A 20,125-nucleotide genomic window follows, 5' to 3' on the forward strand; every position below is an offset into this window, starting at 1 on the left:
TTACCTCCATTTGCGTTCATCTTTTGACTAAACTCTCTGGCATTTTGTGTTGTGTTGCTATTTACAGAAACCAGAGACTCCTGCCAAAGTTTAGAATGTGAACTGAATTCCATAATATTGAATCTGTCTTCTTCGTTTAAGTCTTGCAAAATTTTATCCATGGCTTCACGTTGTTGTAGAATTTTCACTCCCGACATTGAGCCGCTTACGTCTAGGATGAACAGAATGTCTTTAGGAATCGGTTTCATACCAGACGGTGCAAAGAAGTGGACAAAGTATCCATCGACAACCTAAAATGATAATAATAATGATAAGTATTAACATTAATATCTGCAACAGTAGTGCTAATAATTATATAATAAAAATGATATCTGGCGATGAGTTTAATTGTGCACTTATTATGTATCAGTGGTGAAACTTGTGCAGTGAATTATAGAATATCTAATCGAAGTATTCAAATATAGAAAAATATTCAACGAGTGACCAACAACACATTAATTCACGAATGCGCGTAGCGCGTGAGTTAATTATTAGTGTTTTTCGGTCACGAGTTGAATATTTTTCGATATTTGAATTCTTTGATTAGGTATTCTTTTTATTACATTGACAATGGGCCTTTTAATGGATTTAAAGTAGAAAATGTACGGAACTTTATCTTTTTCTTTGCATTTACAATTTGTTTTATGCGACGTCATCGGCAACGTGTTGACAACACCTATTGTTGTGTGACGTCAGAGGAGTGAAATAATATCAGATTATTACATGGCATTTTTCATATCAGATGTTTTATCAGCCCAAGGTTCAATATCAGCTCAAGAGCCGAAGGCTCGAGGGGTGATAATACATCTGATATGAAAAATGACATTTATTTTTTTATGGAGAAAAATAACAGTTAATATATTGATCCTTTGACGGACGCCAAATGTAATACATCCGATATGAAATCTTTCTATCATATGCCTCAACAGAGGAGAAAAACAACAGTATATAATATATTTTTATATTGACGATAAAAAAAAATTAACAAAACATAATGAACACTGATTGGAAAAGTCAACATTTGTAAAGTAACTTGCTTAATTGTGCTGGAAATTTTGAAAAATGCATTTATTGTACCATTTGTTTTGCATTTTACATCATGTATTTTCCTGTTTCCTAATATTTGTTGTGTACCCTACTTTTTATGTTTTTCACTGAAAACGTACCATTGAAGTGTTTTTTCCGGAATTTGCCGAGTAACGATGGAATGCCATGCGATAACGTTACGGAAAGGAATGCGATAAAAGCCGGAAGCAGTTGATTTATTTTTCGTATCAGGCCGCTAGGCACAATTTCGGAAAATATGGAATCCACGTAAATTTAATGCTATTGTCATACTATAAATTATTAGTTATTTACTCTAAGTATATGATAACTGAGTTTATTTCACATGTAAATTATCAGTTTTTATTTCACTGGGTAATTCATTGCAACCAATGTAATAAAAGTTAATATAATATGAAAGGGTTCAAATATACATGATAATAAAGTTGTATAATGCATTTACGCATGGGGTGTGCAATTGAACTTAGCTCATGCACATACTTGCTCTTGAGGTTGAATGTCCGACCCCATTTTGCCATTTTTTCAGGACCACAAATTGTGTGCATGGCATATGTATCATATGTTTTTCTCACAGTGGTCAAGAACAATACACACAGTAGTAAAACATATGATTTTGCAATAATGATATGAAAATATAGATATGGTTCAGTTTAAATATGCTGCTGTAAAATTTTCTTTGAAAGGAAATAATTTTAAAGAAAGGAAGGAATCTCCCTCGTGTATAGTATAACCCCGTGAATTTCCGGTACGAGAGTTCATATAAATATTCAAATCAAAACGAGAGTTGATATAAATATTTAATTCAAAACGAGAGTTCATATCAAGCACTTTTCGAATTATGGTAAAAGTTCCCAATGTCACTTTTCTTCCGGTTATAATAGCTCTGATTTCTTCTCCGAGTTTGGCTTTACCTTTTAACCTTTTTGGTTTTAACAGCTTTTCAACGTTTGTATTAGGTTTTTGGACATTCTAATACCTTATGTGTTGGCTCTCTAAACCGTTAGTCTCGAGCCTACCCGATGATAAGTCATTCCAGAAACACGTTTTCTTTTTGCACTAACATCATATTAAATGTTTATACCTTCTGAAAGTGATTAATATCTTAAAAAGTATCTAAGTGTATAAGAATCATTTATGGTTTTTTTTATAACCACTTGGTCGATTCTGCTGCTGGTGGGTGTTTCCTCACCGAGGATATAACCAGCCTAGTAGTCAGTAGTTCTATGTTAACATGAATTATCATTGATATTATCATATTTATAAATCAACTGTTTGAAAAACTTTGAAATGTTCGAAATACTAAGAGTTTCCTAGCCAAGGAACAGATTACTACCTTAGCTGTATTTGGCAAAACCTTCTGGAATTTCAGGTCTTCAATAAATTTCAACTTTATGCTTTATTTGGCCTTTAAATATTTGGATTCGAGCGTCACTTATGAGTCTTTTGTAGACGAAACTTGCGTCTGAGGTACAAAATTATAAAAGCTGGTATCTTAGATGAGTTTATTTTACTAGTTGCTAATTTTGAAAATAACTAAGGGATGCTTTTTAACATACAGCTATTATGTATGTATATTCATAAAGATCTGCCGATGTGTTGCAACAACTGCAAATTATATCTAGCTCATAGCATTTCCCTTGATATTGTAGACGAAACTCGCGTCTGAGGTACAAAATTATAAAAGCTGGTATTTTAGATGAGTTTATTTTACTAGCTGCTAATTTTGAAAATAAATAAGGGATGCTTTTTAACATACAGCCATTATGTATGTGTATTCATAAAGATCTGCCGATATGTTGCAACAACTGCAAATTATATCTAGGTCATAGCATTTCCCTTGATAAGGAAATTCACATTTTAAGTTTTATAAATAGGTCCATAAAATCAGCCTACAAATGTTAGATCTGATTTTATTTTTCTTATTTTCCACACCCCAATCCGTTTTTTTTTTCTAACTTCATAGGAGGTTTTATCCAAATCACAACGTTTTAGTTAAACTAGAATGTAATAATTTCTGAAACATGTCATTGTCACGCTTTTATGCTAATCTTACCAAAACCTCTCCGCCATCAAATTTTCTTTCAACGTCATATTCAATCACAAAGAGCCCGGATATTCCTTGGTCGGATTGCTGTTTTTGGTCATCTGTAGTAGGTGCATAGTGAATCATCGCTGATTTTGTTGTTGGCCTATCAATTGTTACCAAAGCATTCTTGCCTTCTAAAATATTAAATACACAATGACTTACCATGTGGTATGTACCAGCATAATTATATATTTAGTTGTCTTATTTACATTTAGAAACTGTTATCATTGTTGTTTTTTTTCAATTTTTCAGAATGATCTAGTGTATAGCTGTATATAAACAAAAATGGATAAGCAAACATAATCAAATTTCAAACATACGCTACACTAACGTATCAGCATTGCATGCAGCCTTTGTTCCCTTAGTTACATACTGTATTTGACTTTTGTGTGTGTTTGACAGTTTGTGTGTGTAAAACCCAAAATGATATAAAGTTTTGAAAATGACTTCTTCAAATGTTTTGAACTTTAGTACTGAAAAATGTTTGATCTACAGAAAACAGACACATTTAAGCATCATTAACGCTTTTTCGGTGCAAACTTGCATACTTAGATTTTCAGGAACAAAACAGTAAAAGTGAAACTTTATGATTCTATTCCGTTTTAAAGTCTTGTAGTGGGGGCCTTGTGATAATGTTTTGATTGTTATGAATGTCTACATTGTTGGAGTATAGATCTCGTATTTTTATTTCATGATTTCCATGATAGAGGATTCGTTCTTCAAGGAAGCTTTTGGCTCCTATTGGTAAAGATGAATTAATCCATTCGAAAGTTTTACGGACGCCATCATCAGTTGGTTGACCATGATGGAATATACTTGACCACGGATATGTTCCAATTATCGTATGCACAATTCCGTCCTCTTTCATTTGATTGTGACTTCACAAAATAAGACTGATCACCGAATATGTACTTACTATGAGCAGGATCTGCTTACGTTCTGGAGATCCTGAGATCCTGAGATCACCCCGTTTTTTGGTGAGGTTCATTTTGCAAAACATTTTATTTTATGTATTGCACTGGTTTTATCGACTCATGAGTTTTGATTGTTCCTTTTGGTATCTCCCGACGTATTTTTCTGTTGTTGTCATTTCATGCATAATGTGGTTTGCTGATGGATCAGAACAAAGGATATATTATCATGCTAACATCATGCATGCTTGCCAATACTGTTTTCTTACCATCAATACTACTGTCAGAAATTATGTCATTTCTAATTGGTGGCACAGAGACTTTAGTGATATCCCTCGACTCGTGTATAGCCACGTCTATCTTGAAATCTTCTACTATCTGACCAGGGTCAATATATATGATATGCTCATATTCCCCGTATACCCGTTCCAATAATTCTTGATAAGTCAGATTGAATGTTACTGTACTCTCGGCTGCAATGTTAACATCAACACTAAACCGGTTGGTATGCCTAGGTCTGTAACGATAGCTCAGTGTTGTTATAAAACAGAATCAAAGGCTGTTATCAATGATAAAGGGTGACCAATGCAATCTAGATATGAGGCTTATTACTATCATTAAGAATTAATTAGATTAGACCAAATACCCTTTAAAACAAAAAGTGTCACTCTTTCTGTACACTACATAACCTTTACAACTCTTCAAGGGGTCTATTTGATGGCCGAAACCCAGCATATCCTCATTTTAACAATGGCATGCAAATATTTCCCATCCCTCAATCATTCTATGAACTCTGCAGATGTTGATGTGTGCTGGAGTTGTATGTGCTTGAACTGTATTTGGCGTAGGACGTTCTATCAATATATTGCTGTGTAATTAGAATGCTAAAACTTTGCTCTTTTACTGGATTTCGTGTCTGAAAAAGAATGCCAAGAAGCACGAAGGGACATTTCAAAGAAGGTAATTACCCTAGAACTCCACGAAAATTGGTATCCGACGGAGAAAAAATAATCCACAGAAATTGAACTCGATGTCACCAAAATATTCTAGGGGAATCATAAAGAATATTCCGTGTACACAAATTTTGCATATTGCAAAAAAAAAACAAAAAAAAAACCAGGTGAAATTTAAAGACTTGGGCATAGTATCTTCAGAATCAATTGTTGGCATGTACATAAATAGATAATCCCCATCCCTAACTGCACTACTCGATTGTGTTCGTATTATGTTGGGATGCAATAAAATTGCAGCATTAAATCATGAGCAATTGTATAAGTATTTATTTTGTAAAGTTTATTTGAAAATCTCCGTTAAATTTTGATGAAATTCTAATTCATTTCTCTATTCTAATACGCGCAACGCGTGTTTCATCAATCATCATCAAATCGATACGTTTACATTATCTAAAAACATTTATAAATCATAAACAATAAGAAATGCTTTTAAGTCAGTTTTCGCTACAATAGGGAGCGTAGCGTATCGGATTTTTATCAGATTGGCTTTTAAGTCCGCTTACTCTTGTGATACACTTAAAACAAAAATTCTCTGAAAATGACATTATCAAGATGCTTGATTTCTTGATTGACAACATATTTGTTACTTTTGGAGGACGTGTTTTTCAACAAACAATCGGCATTCTCATGGGAACCAACTGGCCCCTCTTCTTGCCGACTTGTTCCTTTATTTGTATGAGGCTGACTTCATACAGGAACTTCTTATGAAGAATGAAAAGAAGTTAGCAGTATCCTTTATCTTTACTTTCCGCTATTTAGATGATGTTCTCTCACTAAATAATACAAAATTTGGTGACAATGATGAACACATCTATCCCATCGAACTTGCGATAAAGGATATTAAAACAGATGCAGTTAAGTCTGCCTCATCTCTTGACTTACATCTAGAAATTGACAATGAGGGTCGGGTGAAAACAAAACTTTACGACAAAAGAGATGATTTCAACTTCCCAATTGTGAACTTTCCGTTTCTATGTAGCAACATTCCAGCAGCGCCTGCATACGGAGTATATATCTCCCAGTTGATACGATATTCTAGGACTTGTATTTCCTATCATGATTTCCTTGATAAAGGGTTGCTGCTCACAAGGAAGCTATTAAACCAAGAGTTTCAAGTGGTAAAGTTGAAATCATCCCTTTGTAAATTTTACGGACGCCATCACGAGTTGGTTGATCATTATGGCATATCCGTTTCACAGATGATAGCGGCTATGTTCCAATTGTCATAACTTCAATCCAGTCCCCTTTTCCCCGAATGTGATCTACCGAATTAGACTTATTACTGGGTGTGTACTAAGATGAGCAGAACGACGGGTGCCACATGTGGAGCAGGATCTGCTTACCCTACCGGAGCACCTGAGATCATCCCAGTTTTTGGTGGGGTTTCAGTCTTCAGTTTTCTATGTTGTGTTTTGTGTACTGTTATTTGTCTGTTGGTCTTTTTCTTTTTTAGCCATGGCTTTGTCAGTTTATTTTCGACTTGTGAGGTTGAATACCCCTTTGGTATCTTTCGCCTCTCTCTTAAAGTTATGACTTGTTTTAATTAACAAACAACAATTTGAAAAGGAAAGAGTTATTTGTATTAATAAATCATAATATTTCTAATAAAGAATAGTTGTGTACATACTTTTGTGAAACGATTCCAGCTGTTTGTCCCTTTTTCTTTGCTGTTTCGTACTTTTTCTTTGCTTTCTCTTTCTCGTTGATTTCTCCTGGATATAGTTGACCATCAATTTCCCTGTTTATTTAATGATAATATTATTTACTAAAAAGGGGCTAAAGGGATCGACCAACTTATGAAGTGTACGCCATTAATTAACATAAAATTTAATAAAAAAAACATCATTTGAATATACCTGCTCATGCACAGACCATGAACATTTCCTATGACGAAACATAAAAAAATCAAATGCTAGAAATAGTGTGTATCTTTTCATGACAAAAAATTCAAAAACAACTTTGACGAACTCAAAAGCAACGAATCCGGGCTTGTTTTAACGTTCTTTGTCTTAGTGGTTCATTGATCCTTTCAACACTAAGCAAACGAAGACGACCCATAATAGAGTCTTTTGCAATTATATATCTGAAACGCTGCGTCTATGCTTTGAAACAAACTCATACGGAATAATATTAACCCTAAATTTGATTACTCATTACCCGTGAAATTCTAAATCTCAATATTTTTTTACAGTTCTTCAAAGTATGTTTCTGCTGTTTGTAACGCGGTCAAACTAATTAAACTGTAATACCAAAGATAGTATTTTAAGAACAGAGAAATGTCAACTTAAATATCTTAATATTCTACTTTTCATCTTTATAGTATGAAAATAAGGAGATGTGGAATGATTGCCAATGAGACAACTATCCACCAAAGCTCAAATGGAAATGATGTAAGCAATTATAGGCAACAGTACGGCCTTCAACCATGAGAAAAACCCATACCGTATAGTCGGCTATAAATGGCCCCGACATGAAAAATATGAGACAATTCAATTGAGAAAACTAACGGCCTAATTTATAACAAAACAAATTAAAAACAAATATGACAGACATGAACCAACGACACCACTGAACTACAGGCTCCTGACTTGGGACAGGCACAAAAAGAGCGCTTAACCCCTCCCCCCCTTTCCCCCTAACCTGGTGAACGATATCAATAAGGACTTTTATTAAAAATTTGAAGAATGGCAGACTAAGACTCGTACTGACATTTGGTGTAAAACGCAACATTTGATAATTTCCATTTATTTCACGACAACAGGTTTACTTGATTGAATAAACGCCATAAAAAAAATTCAAGTTATCAACATTATTAGTTTTATCACACCATATCGAAAGCCTTTCATATTTAAAAGAATTTGCTTTTATTGTCATCGTGTAAATGCCATTTAACGTGAAATAGAGTGCACACATTTTTGATTCTACAGTTCTATCAAGATCGTGTAAAAGTATGTGTTTACTCGATTTTTATATTGAAAATTAAGTTAATTTGATTAATCAAATTGAGAATGGAAATGGGGAATGTGTCAAAGAGACAACAACCCGACCATAGAACAGACAACAGCAGAAGGTCACCAACAGGTCTTCAATGCAGCGAGAAATTCCCGCACCCGGAGGCGTCCTTCAGCTGGCCCCTAAACAAATATATATGCTAGTTCAGTGATAATGAACGCCATACTAATCTCCAAATTGTACAAAAGAAACTAAAATTAAAAATAATACAAGACTAACAAAGGCTAGAGGCTCCTGACTTGGGACAGGCGCAAAAATGCGGCGGGGTTAAACATGTTTATGAGATCTCAACCCTCCCCCTATACCTCTAGCCAATGTAGAAAAGTAAACGCATAACAATACGCACATTAAAATTCAGTTCAAGAGAAGTCCGAGTCTGATGTCAGAAGATGTAACCAAAGAAAATAAACAAAATGACAATAATACATAAATAACAACAGACTACTAGCAGTTAACTGACATGCCAGCTCCAGACTTCAATTAAACTGATTGAAAGATTATGTCTTCATCATATGAATATCAGGCACAATCCTTCCCGTTAGGGGTTTAGTATCATACCATCATAACATATATGAGAAGAACATAACCCGTGTCATGCCAACAACTGGTATTCCTCATACGCAATACCTGAATTGAAGTTTAATAGTTAACCCTTTTACTTAGAAATTTTAATCCGTTTAATGTTACGTAACAGACTTCATTTTTCGAACGCAGTGATTCAAGAAATTCAGCGTCCTCTATTGGCTAATCTGGATCCGTCTTATTACCAGTTTAAAGCGTACCAACACGGTCAATTTTATTTTTTACGAATTAAATTTTGCTTGCTGTTATAAAAGAATAAATAGGGGCTCTCTTGCTTGTTTAAATATCAAAATACTTTTCGGTTAATTTAACCGGAGTATGGTATTGGTAAACCTTACTGTGTTTGCGGATCTGCAACAAGTCGTGTTTATTTCCACGTGGTAATTTGTGGTATTAGGATATAGCATTATCGGACTGGTTACGATGCCCGGGTTGCGTTCAATATCGTAGCGGCCTCATAGGGCTACGTAGATTTATGACTATTGAACGTGTAGCTAGCCTAGCTGCTACATAGATATTGATAGCAGCTAGGCTATCTACTCGTTCAGTAGGCAAAAAACTACGTAGCACTATGTAGCTGCTACGATATTGAACGCAACCCCGGTATTTCGTATGGAAACAGTTTAAATGAAACGATCTAGATTTTGACATTTTCTGTAAGATATACGGCAAATGCGTTTTCGGCGATATCACGCTTTCATTCTAATACTTGTTGTTATTTTACATTTCATTTTATAAAAAGGAAAGACCAGTTTTGTATGCATACTTAGTGACAATAATAAAATTATGTCATATATATATATATTTATGAATGTGTAGCCTACTTATTGATACATTGTACCTAAAGAATGCTATAATCTGCAATTTTGAACGAATTCGGCTAATTTCGAATATTTATTCAAAATAAAAAGGACGTTTTTAATCAATACCAACATTTTACCGTGGGCAAAATTATCTATTATATAATTTACAAAGATGTTCATTTTGATGAAGAATTGTCTTTCGATGAAAAATGATAAAGCACACATGTAGTCTTTTATAAAAAAAAATCTTCAACAGCAACAAAAGAGAGGCGAGATATACAAAAGGGACATTCAAACTCATAAGTCGAAAATAAACTGACAAGGCCATGGCAAAAAAAGAAAAAGACCTAGAAAGACATACAACAGTATACAAAAGACAACATAGAAAACTAAAAACTGTGCAACACGAACACCACCAAAAATCATTGGTGATCTCAGGTTTTCCGGATGAGCAATGATTAGAACGTCTGTATAACATTTTGATTTTATTGACATGTAGAAAGATTTGGATTTTAAAACGGAAAAATAAAGGATGGCGAAAATAAGGAATATAGAGGGTGAAATAATGGAATTAGGGGCTCTCAATTGATGACATATACGAATAATACTGAAAACTAATGCTTTCGTTTCATCAAAAATTTTGAAAAAACGTGTTTTGATCAAGACGAGACGGATGGAAAATAGCCACAATTATTGTTATTCAAATCTTATATTTCTTTGTCGTTTTTGTAACTTACATGACAAACTCGGTGATGAACGCTGCATCAGGAAGTGTGACATCGAATTTAGCCTCCACTGACTTGTTATCGCTATTTGCCACAGTGCTGGTGACAAGAGTTGTGGCAAACCTGTATCTGATATCAGATTGAACATGAAGAGAGCTGATTTCTAGGTTCTGCAATTTACAAAGTATAAGAATAGGCGAATACCTAAAAACAATCATAACACAATTGGATAGTTTCATCTTATAGAAGTAAATAGTTTAAACATGGAACTAAAAATAAGTTTTCACTTTATAAATATATTAGGATTTATTTTTGTTTATTTTCGTGTCAATATAAACATACTGCCCTTGGATGAAGCTGTTAATATCCAGAAATCAACGCCACTTTGCTTATTTGAATATTATACCAAAGAAATCGGATACGGGTCACGGAAATTATATTGAAATGATAGGGAATGTCTGCTTTAACTTTAATTTAAGTGATAGACAGGTTGCCGGGACAGAAAATAAATATACCCAACAATATACACCATTTAAACGAAACATAATGACTGTCGTTGCAAAAATCAAGGTTCCTGAGCTATTTTAAAAATCGAAGCGAGAGGCTTTTAACATTGCAGTATAAAATACAGGCTAAAATGGCTGAAACGTCAAATTTGCAAACTTCGTGTTGAAAATTGGCTAACAAGGTCAAAACAAAAACAGGTTGCCGGGATGAAACTTGAAACTTTAATGTCCAAAGAATAAGCAAGGCTAAACCTTGTATGTGTAGTCGTTGAACTCTAGGTTCCCACGTAAAGTTAAAACGCCCCTATTTCAAGAAGAATAAACTCACGAAAACACGAAAAATCACTAAATTCGCATTCGTTGTTTTGATTTTGACCGCCTGACAACTTTACGGAAATATCAGAGTGATTATAAACAAGGACTCTATGACGGGCAACTTATAATATCCGTGTTTTAAAGATTTAAATGATATCAAGCCAGTCCAGTTCAAACTATTATCACGTGGTACAATTCTCATTTATATATTATGAATATTAATTAGCAAAAGTACTACTAATTTCTGGCTATGTATGGTAGATTAACAAACGAGGAAAAAACGAAGTCGCGGGTGATAATTTTTTCATCGAGTGTGTTAATCACCCTAACACCTTCATCCAAGGGCATTATGTTTTTTATTATACTGAATGCCTTATGATTTTTTGGTTCAGACGTACTTATAATATAATTGTTTCTGTGACTGCATCTTACATTAATTTGTAGGATCCTTTACAATAGATAATTCAGCTGATCTGTAACAATTCCATCTTCATGCCTTATATATCATGTACTGTGTTACGACGCTAGATAAAAACTGACGAGGAAAGGTAACACCCGGCCAACGAAAGATTTATTATTATAGAGCCTAGGTGGTCGAGTGGTCTAGCGCGTCGGGCATAGTGCAAGGCGATTTGGTGCCACGATATCTCAGTAGCATGAGTTCGAATCCCGGCCAGGGAAGAAAAAAAATTTGCTTCTCCAAATTTACAGATCTAACATTGTTGGGCTGTTGTTAAGACGAATTATATATATAAATCTAAATTGAAAACAACGTTCTAACCTTTGATTGCGTTGGATAAAAACCGCAATTTTTAAACGTGTGCATGAAAAACGAATTTCTTGTTAGAGGGGTCTAAATACAGCACAAACAACATTTTCCAAAAGACCAAAAAAGTGAAAAAGTATATTTTAACAAAACGCATTTGACTAACAGGTCGAACAACAAATGTTCTTATATATAGAAACATAGCATTTGCAAGATATTATATATATTGACGGTCAATATTAAAAATCTTGCAAAATACAATGTAAAATACACAGAAAGAACATTGAGGTCCATTTCCATAATACAGTATTTACTTGACATATGTAATATATAAATTAAGGACTTTCACTCAGTTAATACGTTATATATGGACCTGTTAGATTATATTGAACCTCGGACTTTGTCCTCGGTCAATATAATCTGAACATGTCCATATATAACCACTGTGTATCATCGCCACCGGAAATTGGGTACTAACGAAGCGGAGAGAAATGGGGGAAAAAAGTAAACAAGGTAAGAATTCATTCAATTTAAAGCATTTGTACTGATTTGACGAGAGTACCGCTTAAGAAATGATTTTCTGATATATAATTCTGTAAATTATTAGGCCGATAAGTACAAAATTAAGACAAGATTTTGTGTTATACTCAAGAACTTGCCACTTAGTACCTGAAAATTTCGAGGTCGATTGTCCTCTGTCGCCCCATTGGCAAGATATTCAACTGTTTTTCATTATTTTTCCAGACACGTTTTTAGATTATGATAGTGTGACATCATATTGACTGAAATCTGTTGTCATAAAGATGTTTTTAAAGAATATGGACCAAAACATTGTTTGTTTATTGTACGGCGAATTGCAGAACGTTGTACGGCGAATTGCAAAATAACAACTTTTGTCTGTACGGCGTCTTGCAATATATTGTAATTTAAAGATGAAATTAATCACTGTTTAGATAATATCAAGTGACGAAATTTTGGCTGTATCAAAGCTTTACCGGCTTACAAATATACAAAATAAACTACTTATATTATATCAATTATTATAAAATATATGCCGTTAATTTCGTTCAGAAGTCGTCGTTGCGTACCTCTATTTGACTTTGTGTTTTTAAAGACAAAAAGGTTTTTTTCAACCATATTATCCTAAATACATTCATATATCGTTATAATACTAACGACTGTTGTCTTATTTGTTGTCAGGGTGAAATTTTGTAAGTTCAATAAAAAAAAAAACGACCATTCATCTTTTGTTGGCGCTGTTTTTTTTTTAAATATAAAAAGTGGAGATGTTGTATGATTGCAAATAAGATAACTATCCACCAGGATCAAATAAAGTGTATGTAAGCAATTACATGCTATCGTTTGGCCTTCAACAACGAAAAGTCGTACCTTACAGTCGGCTATAAAAAGCCCCGACATGAAAATTGTAGAAGGATTCAACAAGAAAACTAACGGCCTAACTCATAACAAAACAATTAACGAAAAATAACAAATATGATAGAGATGAACCAACGACAACCACCAAACTACAGGCTCGTGGCTTCGGACAGACACATAAAGAATGTGCTGGGTTAAATAGATATAGGAAGATGTGGTATGAGTGCCAATGAGACAATTTACTCTCCATCCAAGTCACAATTTATAAAAGTAAACCATTATAGGTCAAGGTACGGTCTTCAACATTGTTTATTGTTTATTTTTTAAATTTCTGAAATGAATAATTTGTTAAAAGAAAAGTGAAGAAAATACTTTGTTTTCATTGAAAATTAGGAGAAATGAATAATGAATTGTGTTTCGAATTAATTTTCTTGTTTCTTATTGAAAATAAGATTGTATTTTATTTTTTAGTTTAAGTAAATTCAATCAATCCTTTTATTTACAGGGAAAAAATAATAAAAGACTGTTGCTAAGGCTGTTTGGCCTAAACTTAAATGAGTAGATGGAGGGGTAGTGAAAAGGAGTGTATTCGTCCGAATTTTCATTGTTACAGTAGTACATTTTCATGATTACTATGTATAATATTTCTCAGTAAATTTTAATGTGATATTATGCCAATTAAAATTATATAATTAATACAAGTAAGACTTGCATTTGCCTTAAAAGATATAGCAGTACGTGATTATTTGTTTTCAAACACACCTTCTCTGTTTTGAAACTTATAAAGGTATGGATCTCGGCCTATCTGTTTGGTTGAATATAAATGTGAATTCAGAGTTTCAAAATCAACAGTAAGCCCTATTTTTGTGTGTGTGTGTGTGTGAATAATTTAATCTTTAGATAGATGCTAAAATTAAAATCATTTTTCTTAATACGAAGAAAAAAGTGCAACTTAAGCACGCCTGAATGTAAAAAGGTGTACCCGACTTATTCGTTCACGATAAGAATTTACCGATTTCGGTATTTTAACACTGAAAACTGTTTAAGAAGGCAAATAAATAAATGAACGCTATCAAATCAACATTTAAATTTACGTGGATTTTTCCAAAAGAATTTATGAGTATGCACCATCAGGATTCAAAAATATTTCAACCTGTCCTTATTAGATGTTATTTCATTATAATTCTTTAAACTTACAAGTCAAAGATGATAGCTTTTGTGAATTGTATTAATAAGTATATAATATCAAGATGACAACCAAAAAAAAACTTCATACAAGGTCATCTTTATTCTCAAGTAGAAAGTTTATATAAATAGTTTATGTCGTAGCCACAGCCGGATTTGTATCCCTTGTATCGGATTCTTCTTTCATTCTTTCCAAAAATGATTAATCTAACTAGGTTAATATTTTTTTTTTAGAAAATTAATGTTCTTTAGTCTTATGGCTGTATCTGCCTTTTACAAATAAAACAATAACATTAATCGAAAAAGGAGACGTGGAATGGTTTTCACTGAGAGGACTTTCAAACAAAGTCCAAATGAAATAGATTTGACCAACTATTGGTTACAATACACTTCACAATGAACAAAACCCATACCGTATCAAAATTGCCTGATTTATGACAAAATCATAAACAAATATGTCAGGCAGCAACTTACGACAGCCGCTATATTACATGTTCCTGACCAGGGACAGACACATACAAATTGAGGCGGGCTTAAACATGTTTGTGAGCACTCAAACCTCCCTTAACATGGTGCCGTGGTGTAGCAATACAACATTTTTTTTTTGCAGAGAATGATTATTCATTTATATTTCATTTTATCTGAAAGTTGAAAGAGAATTCATTCACTTAATGGTTCTAAATATTCAATGCGGAAAAATTCTCCTGCCATTACCTCCTACCTTCCCTCCACCCACAACCCATCCCCGAAATGTTCATCACTTATATGCAAATGCTGACTAATGTTGTATGGTTAAAACATTTGGTTGAGGCAATCTAAAGTTTGAGAACAGAAACGACAGCTTTAGCTTTTTTTTTCATTTATAAAAGGGCATAACTCAAGAACGGTAACAGTGACGCTACCCAATTTATAACTTGATCTGTGGTGATAAGCATTTCGTGTAAGTTTTAAAACATTTGGTTAAGGCATACTAAAGTTAGAGAACGGAAACCAATTATTGGGACTTTCATGACGGACGGGAGAGACGGGTCGGACGGACATGTGTAACATTTAACGCTACGTCAGGGCAGAACAACAGGCCAGTAAAACAGTGACATGCCTTTCCGAAAGTTACAACATTTGCCAGCTTTTGTATATACCGTATTCATATTGTATACATCAGGTATGTAAAAGATGTAATAGGACTGTGTTCAAGCCTTATATTGTGTATACATCTTAAATGGTGTCAAGCGAATTGTATTTTTATCAAATGCATAATTAGATATTTGAACCTAACACTTTATTTTCTTTAAAAAGACGGCAAATAAATATTTTGAAATTAGCAAGTTGCCATACAGTTGAAAACAAGTTGCCATACAGTAAATTTGTCAACATGAGCAAGTTGCCGTACCCTAGACTTTATTTTCTATGGTCTATATTCTTTAAAAACGTTCATTTTGACAACAAATTTCAGTATATATGATGCCACACTATAATAATCTAAAAAAGTGTCTGGAAAAATAATGAAAAAAAGTTGAATATCTTGCCAATGGGGCGACAGAGGACGATCGACCTCGAAATTTTCAGGTACTAAGTGGCAAGTTCTGAGTATAACACAAAATCTTGTCTTAATTTTGTACTTATCGGCCTAATAATTTAAAGAATTATATATCAGAAAATCATTTCTTAAGCGGTACCCTCGTCAAATAAGTAGAAATGCTTTAAATTGAATGAATTCTTACCTTGTTTACTTTTTTTTCCATTAATCTCCGCTTCGTTAGTACCCAATTTCCGGTGGCGATGATACACAGTGATAACGTGTTTACCTCGTTAATAGTCCATAATTGATAAATGTATGTGAGAGTCGTAAAAAAGGATAAAAATATTGTTTTCTAATGTCATCGTTTTGATTGGCTACTGTCTTGTTGATTTATACACCTTTGTCCATATTTATTCAAATTTATGTGAAATTTATTACAATAAAGGTGTATCGGAAAAAAAGAGTGGTAAAAAAGTTATTGTGTGTTTGACTCAATTGTATCCGAAAAAACACTGGTCATTATATAATTATGCAATGTTTAGAACGAGAGGTCCTAATTGCTGGTTAAGTAAGTTCAACACCTAAAGCATAACTCTTGAGCAATTAGAGTTGCTTTGTTGAGAATAATATCATAGCAAACTAATTAAAGTTATATCATGAAGACATTATAATATTTGTGGATTTCAATATCTAAGGCTTTGGTATGATATAGAGATTTGAGACTAAATAATGGTATCTGGTATATTTCGATATAATCAAATATTAAAGCTGACTATACGGTATGGGGTTTTCTCATTGTTAAAGGCCGTACGATTGCCTATAATTGCTTACATCCTTTTCATTTGAACTTGGGTGGACAGTTGTCTCATTGGCAATCATACCACATCTCCTTATTTTTATATCGAGAAAACTATTGTGGAAACGAAAGGTACAAAATCACAAATGCGCTTGACAAATGTCAATCAAAGAAATAAGGTTTGTATTGCCGTTTTCATCCCTAGGTCAAAAAGAGACCTTGAACATTGAACAGAAGATCACACGTGCACCTCACTACAAATGTTAGACGACCTGGCTATGGTTCTTTGTCTCTGTCGATCATATAACAGGGAACAATCAATGATTATAAGTTATATCGAAAAAGATAATCTAACCAATGCTGTCATAAAGTGCCAGACAATCTGCACAAAATAAAGAAACATTATAAGCATTTACAAAACCAAGGGACACATCAAGATTAAAAATAAGTTATGAATAAGGGAAATAACTCGGGTGAAGTGCACAACAATTTCAATCAAAAACGTGTCAGAAAGAGAAAACTGAAGTAATATTTATTTGACTGTATGAGAGAAGACATCTTATGAATGAATACGTCATTACTCATGATAATATATGAGCAAACACTCTAGAACGAAGATTTTTTACGGCCTTCACACATCACTAGAGACAATTTAAACTCTGTTGATATATCGGAATAGAAAGGCAAAGGGCAAAGGATTAACTCTTTTATTGCAGTTCTTCGTGTCATAAATCTTAATGTCAATGAGGTCTTTCACATAGAGAAGAGACACACTTGAAGTTGAAGATGATGGAATTCTTTGTCGATCACGCTAGCTACATCTGAGTATTGAAAAACAGTTGTGTGGTGATATCATCAAATTAAAAACTATATCTTCTGAAGAAAGGTATGTCTCTAAAATGCTGTGAAATTATAAATACTTCATATTAAATTCAACAGGATTAAAATTAAGTAGGTTTAGTGGAGACTTGAACAACTCTGGACAAGAGATATTATCAGCTTGTATATCGGAAAGAAATAATTACTTCTTACCACTTGATTGCAACCTATACAATATATGTACTGTTAATAAAAATGTCAAGTGCATAGTGTTGATTCATATTTAGGAAATATATAAATAAATGAAAAATGAGTCATTCCACTTTTCAAACTAAAAAAGGAAAAAAGGACTCATATTTTACGTGAATGATTTGATGTTCTAAGCGGTCAACAAGAAGATTGTTTCCTTTCAATGCATGTGTTTTTCAGCATTTTTAATGTAGGCAGTACTATTCGTTCAGTTGCATTCTGCGTGGAAATATTGAAAATTCTTGTATTTTCTTGATTTAGGTTTCCAAAATAAATTATCCTTATCAAACTTTGAGGTAGGGCCAATTTCGCTTGAAATTATGTCACAGGAAGGTAATTTTAAAAAGTCTTTCAAATAAATTTTGCTAAACTTCACAGTATCACAGCTTTTTGTAATAGTGCATTTGGAGTTCTAAAAACATTACGGCTTATTTCTAGTATGTACTCAAGTTAACATAAATCATATAGTAAGGACCTATATAGAAATTTCTAAACCATCAAAGATTAAACATGAATAAAGGCGTTATTCCCGAGAAGGGAGGATACGATTTCCTTGTATAGCTCAATTATATAGAATTAAGGAAAGGAATATAAATAGTGTAATGAAGTAATTTTGTGCAAAATATACAAAGTAGGTCCCTTTTCAACAATTGGGTGTAGTTTTGTGACCCCAGTCTGTTCATTTCCATTAATATCGACATGCATGTAGTAAAACATGCCAGCACTGAAGCACTGACCAACTATAATAACATAAACGGTACCAATTTTTTCTGCACCAGATGCGCATTTCGACGATAAATATCTCTTCAGTGATTCTCGAGGCCAAAATATTTGAAAATTCTTAGCTTGTGTTAACACTGACGGGCTTATAAACCAAAAAAGACAAAATGTATAGAAAAAGCCGGACAAGGAATTAGAGCTTTGCATTAAAGAGATACAGTCCTTAATTTAAAATAATTTCCAAAATCTTGATAACACAACATCCGTATTTTCATGCAAGTACCGAAGTATATATTAGCAAACACTCATACCGCATTTCCTTATTTTTATATCACTTCTGCGTGTTCACTGTAAAAAATCAACGTTTGTGAACGTCAATGATGTCTCATTATGAAGTATGCTTCAAATTCCTTCTGTGTTGTACTTAGAAACGAATCAGAAATAAAGAAATGTGACCCCTATTTCTAGTAAAAGATATGCTTATTCTTTACTTCTACTTATTTCTTGATATAAATGTTTTATAATTGATACCATACTATACTACCCACAAATATATGTAAACGATGTATTATAATAAAAACAACAAAATTAAAAACTTACATTACTTTTGGAATTTACAACTGTAAACAACAGAAAAACTAAACATGTAAATCTTGCATCCATGTTGTTGCATGAATTGGTGTAGATTGATAACGGTTCACACAAACATCTATTTGTATCTCAAGTCTTAAAGATTGAATGACAATTATGCAAGATGTAAGTAGATATTTCCCTACTTCTAACTACGCAGTCGTGTGCACTTATACTGATTATACCTGTAACTGTTAATAGGAATGAAGATCTAGGCATAATGTCTATTATATTTGTTTGTAGTTTAAGTATTTCGATAAATCGGATTATAAGCCAAAATTATATAACGAGCCATTTCAATTTCTTAAACGTATTGAATAATGCGAGATAATATTCAGTCTTCAAAAAGTTAAACGCTACGTACAATTTAATTTTAATTTTATTGACTACATTAGAATTGTTGAGTTAGGAAATATAACGTTTGATTGACTCTGAGGAAAACAATCACGCTAACAGCGGGCAGTACAATGTATTAATTATGTTATTTACTACCTACGAGAGGAAACTCAGGGGCGGATCCAGTCATTCTTAAAAGGGGGCGGGGGGATTCCCAACCCAGGATAAAGGGGGTTCCAACTATATGTCCCCATTCAAATGCATTGATCGTCAAAAAGAGGGGGGTTCCAACCTTATTTGCGCCCTTCATCTTGCCAATTACTGTTAAATATTTTAATGAATGATAAACTGTAGAGTGCTAGTCTAGCAGAAACACATTTGAGACGTCTTCTAGCTGGTATCGACTTAACTGGAACCCTTTAATATTCATAGATATTAATTTAATATATCATTTAAGGAAAATACAGTTGTCTATAAATGTTATGTTAAGCATCGTCCTGAATATGCATGCAATAATTACCACAGGACGTTTAGCAAACAAAAACTAATTAATCATGTTAAACAAATAGAGTATTACCACATGTTTAACTCATCCCATTTCTTTGTTAACAAACCATTCCAGGGTGTACGGATAATCTTATTTTCAACATTTCCTTACATTTTGTAACATC

The 20,125-nt window shown here is 33.2% G+C and overlaps 1 protein-coding gene across 1 annotated transcript in view; it reads right to left on the reverse strand.

The window, feature by feature from the left end:
* The window catches only part of LOC127700032 (inter-alpha-trypsin inhibitor heavy chain H3-like), a 28,594-nt gene extending 9,333 nt beyond the window's left edge, over positions 1 to 19,261 (reverse strand). Inside the window, exons 1-6 of the mRNA XM_052203479.1 lie at positions 19,089 to 19,261; positions 10,249 to 10,406; positions 6,742 to 6,852; positions 4,371 to 4,618; positions 3,158 to 3,324; positions 5 to 290 (exon numbers count right to left, since the gene is read on the reverse strand). Of these exons, the coding sequence (XP_052059439.1) occupies positions 5 to 290; positions 3,158 to 3,324; positions 4,371 to 4,618; positions 6,742 to 6,852; positions 10,249 to 10,406; positions 19,089 to 19,151 (1,033 nt within the window). The 5' untranslated portion in view covers positions 19,152 to 19,261. The remainder of the gene's footprint in view (positions 1 to 4; positions 291 to 3,157; positions 3,325 to 4,370; positions 4,619 to 6,741; positions 6,853 to 10,248; positions 10,407 to 19,088) is intronic.
* Between the last annotated feature and the right edge of the window lie 864 nt (positions 19,262 to 20,125).

Source organism: Mytilus californianus, unplaced genomic scaffold (assembly GCF_021869535.1).
Source record: "Mytilus californianus isolate M0D057914Y unplaced genomic scaffold, xbMytCali1.0.p SCAF_47, whole genome shotgun sequence".
NCBI classification, from domain to species: Eukaryota; Metazoa; Mollusca; class Bivalvia; order Mytilida; family Mytilidae; genus Mytilus; species Mytilus californianus.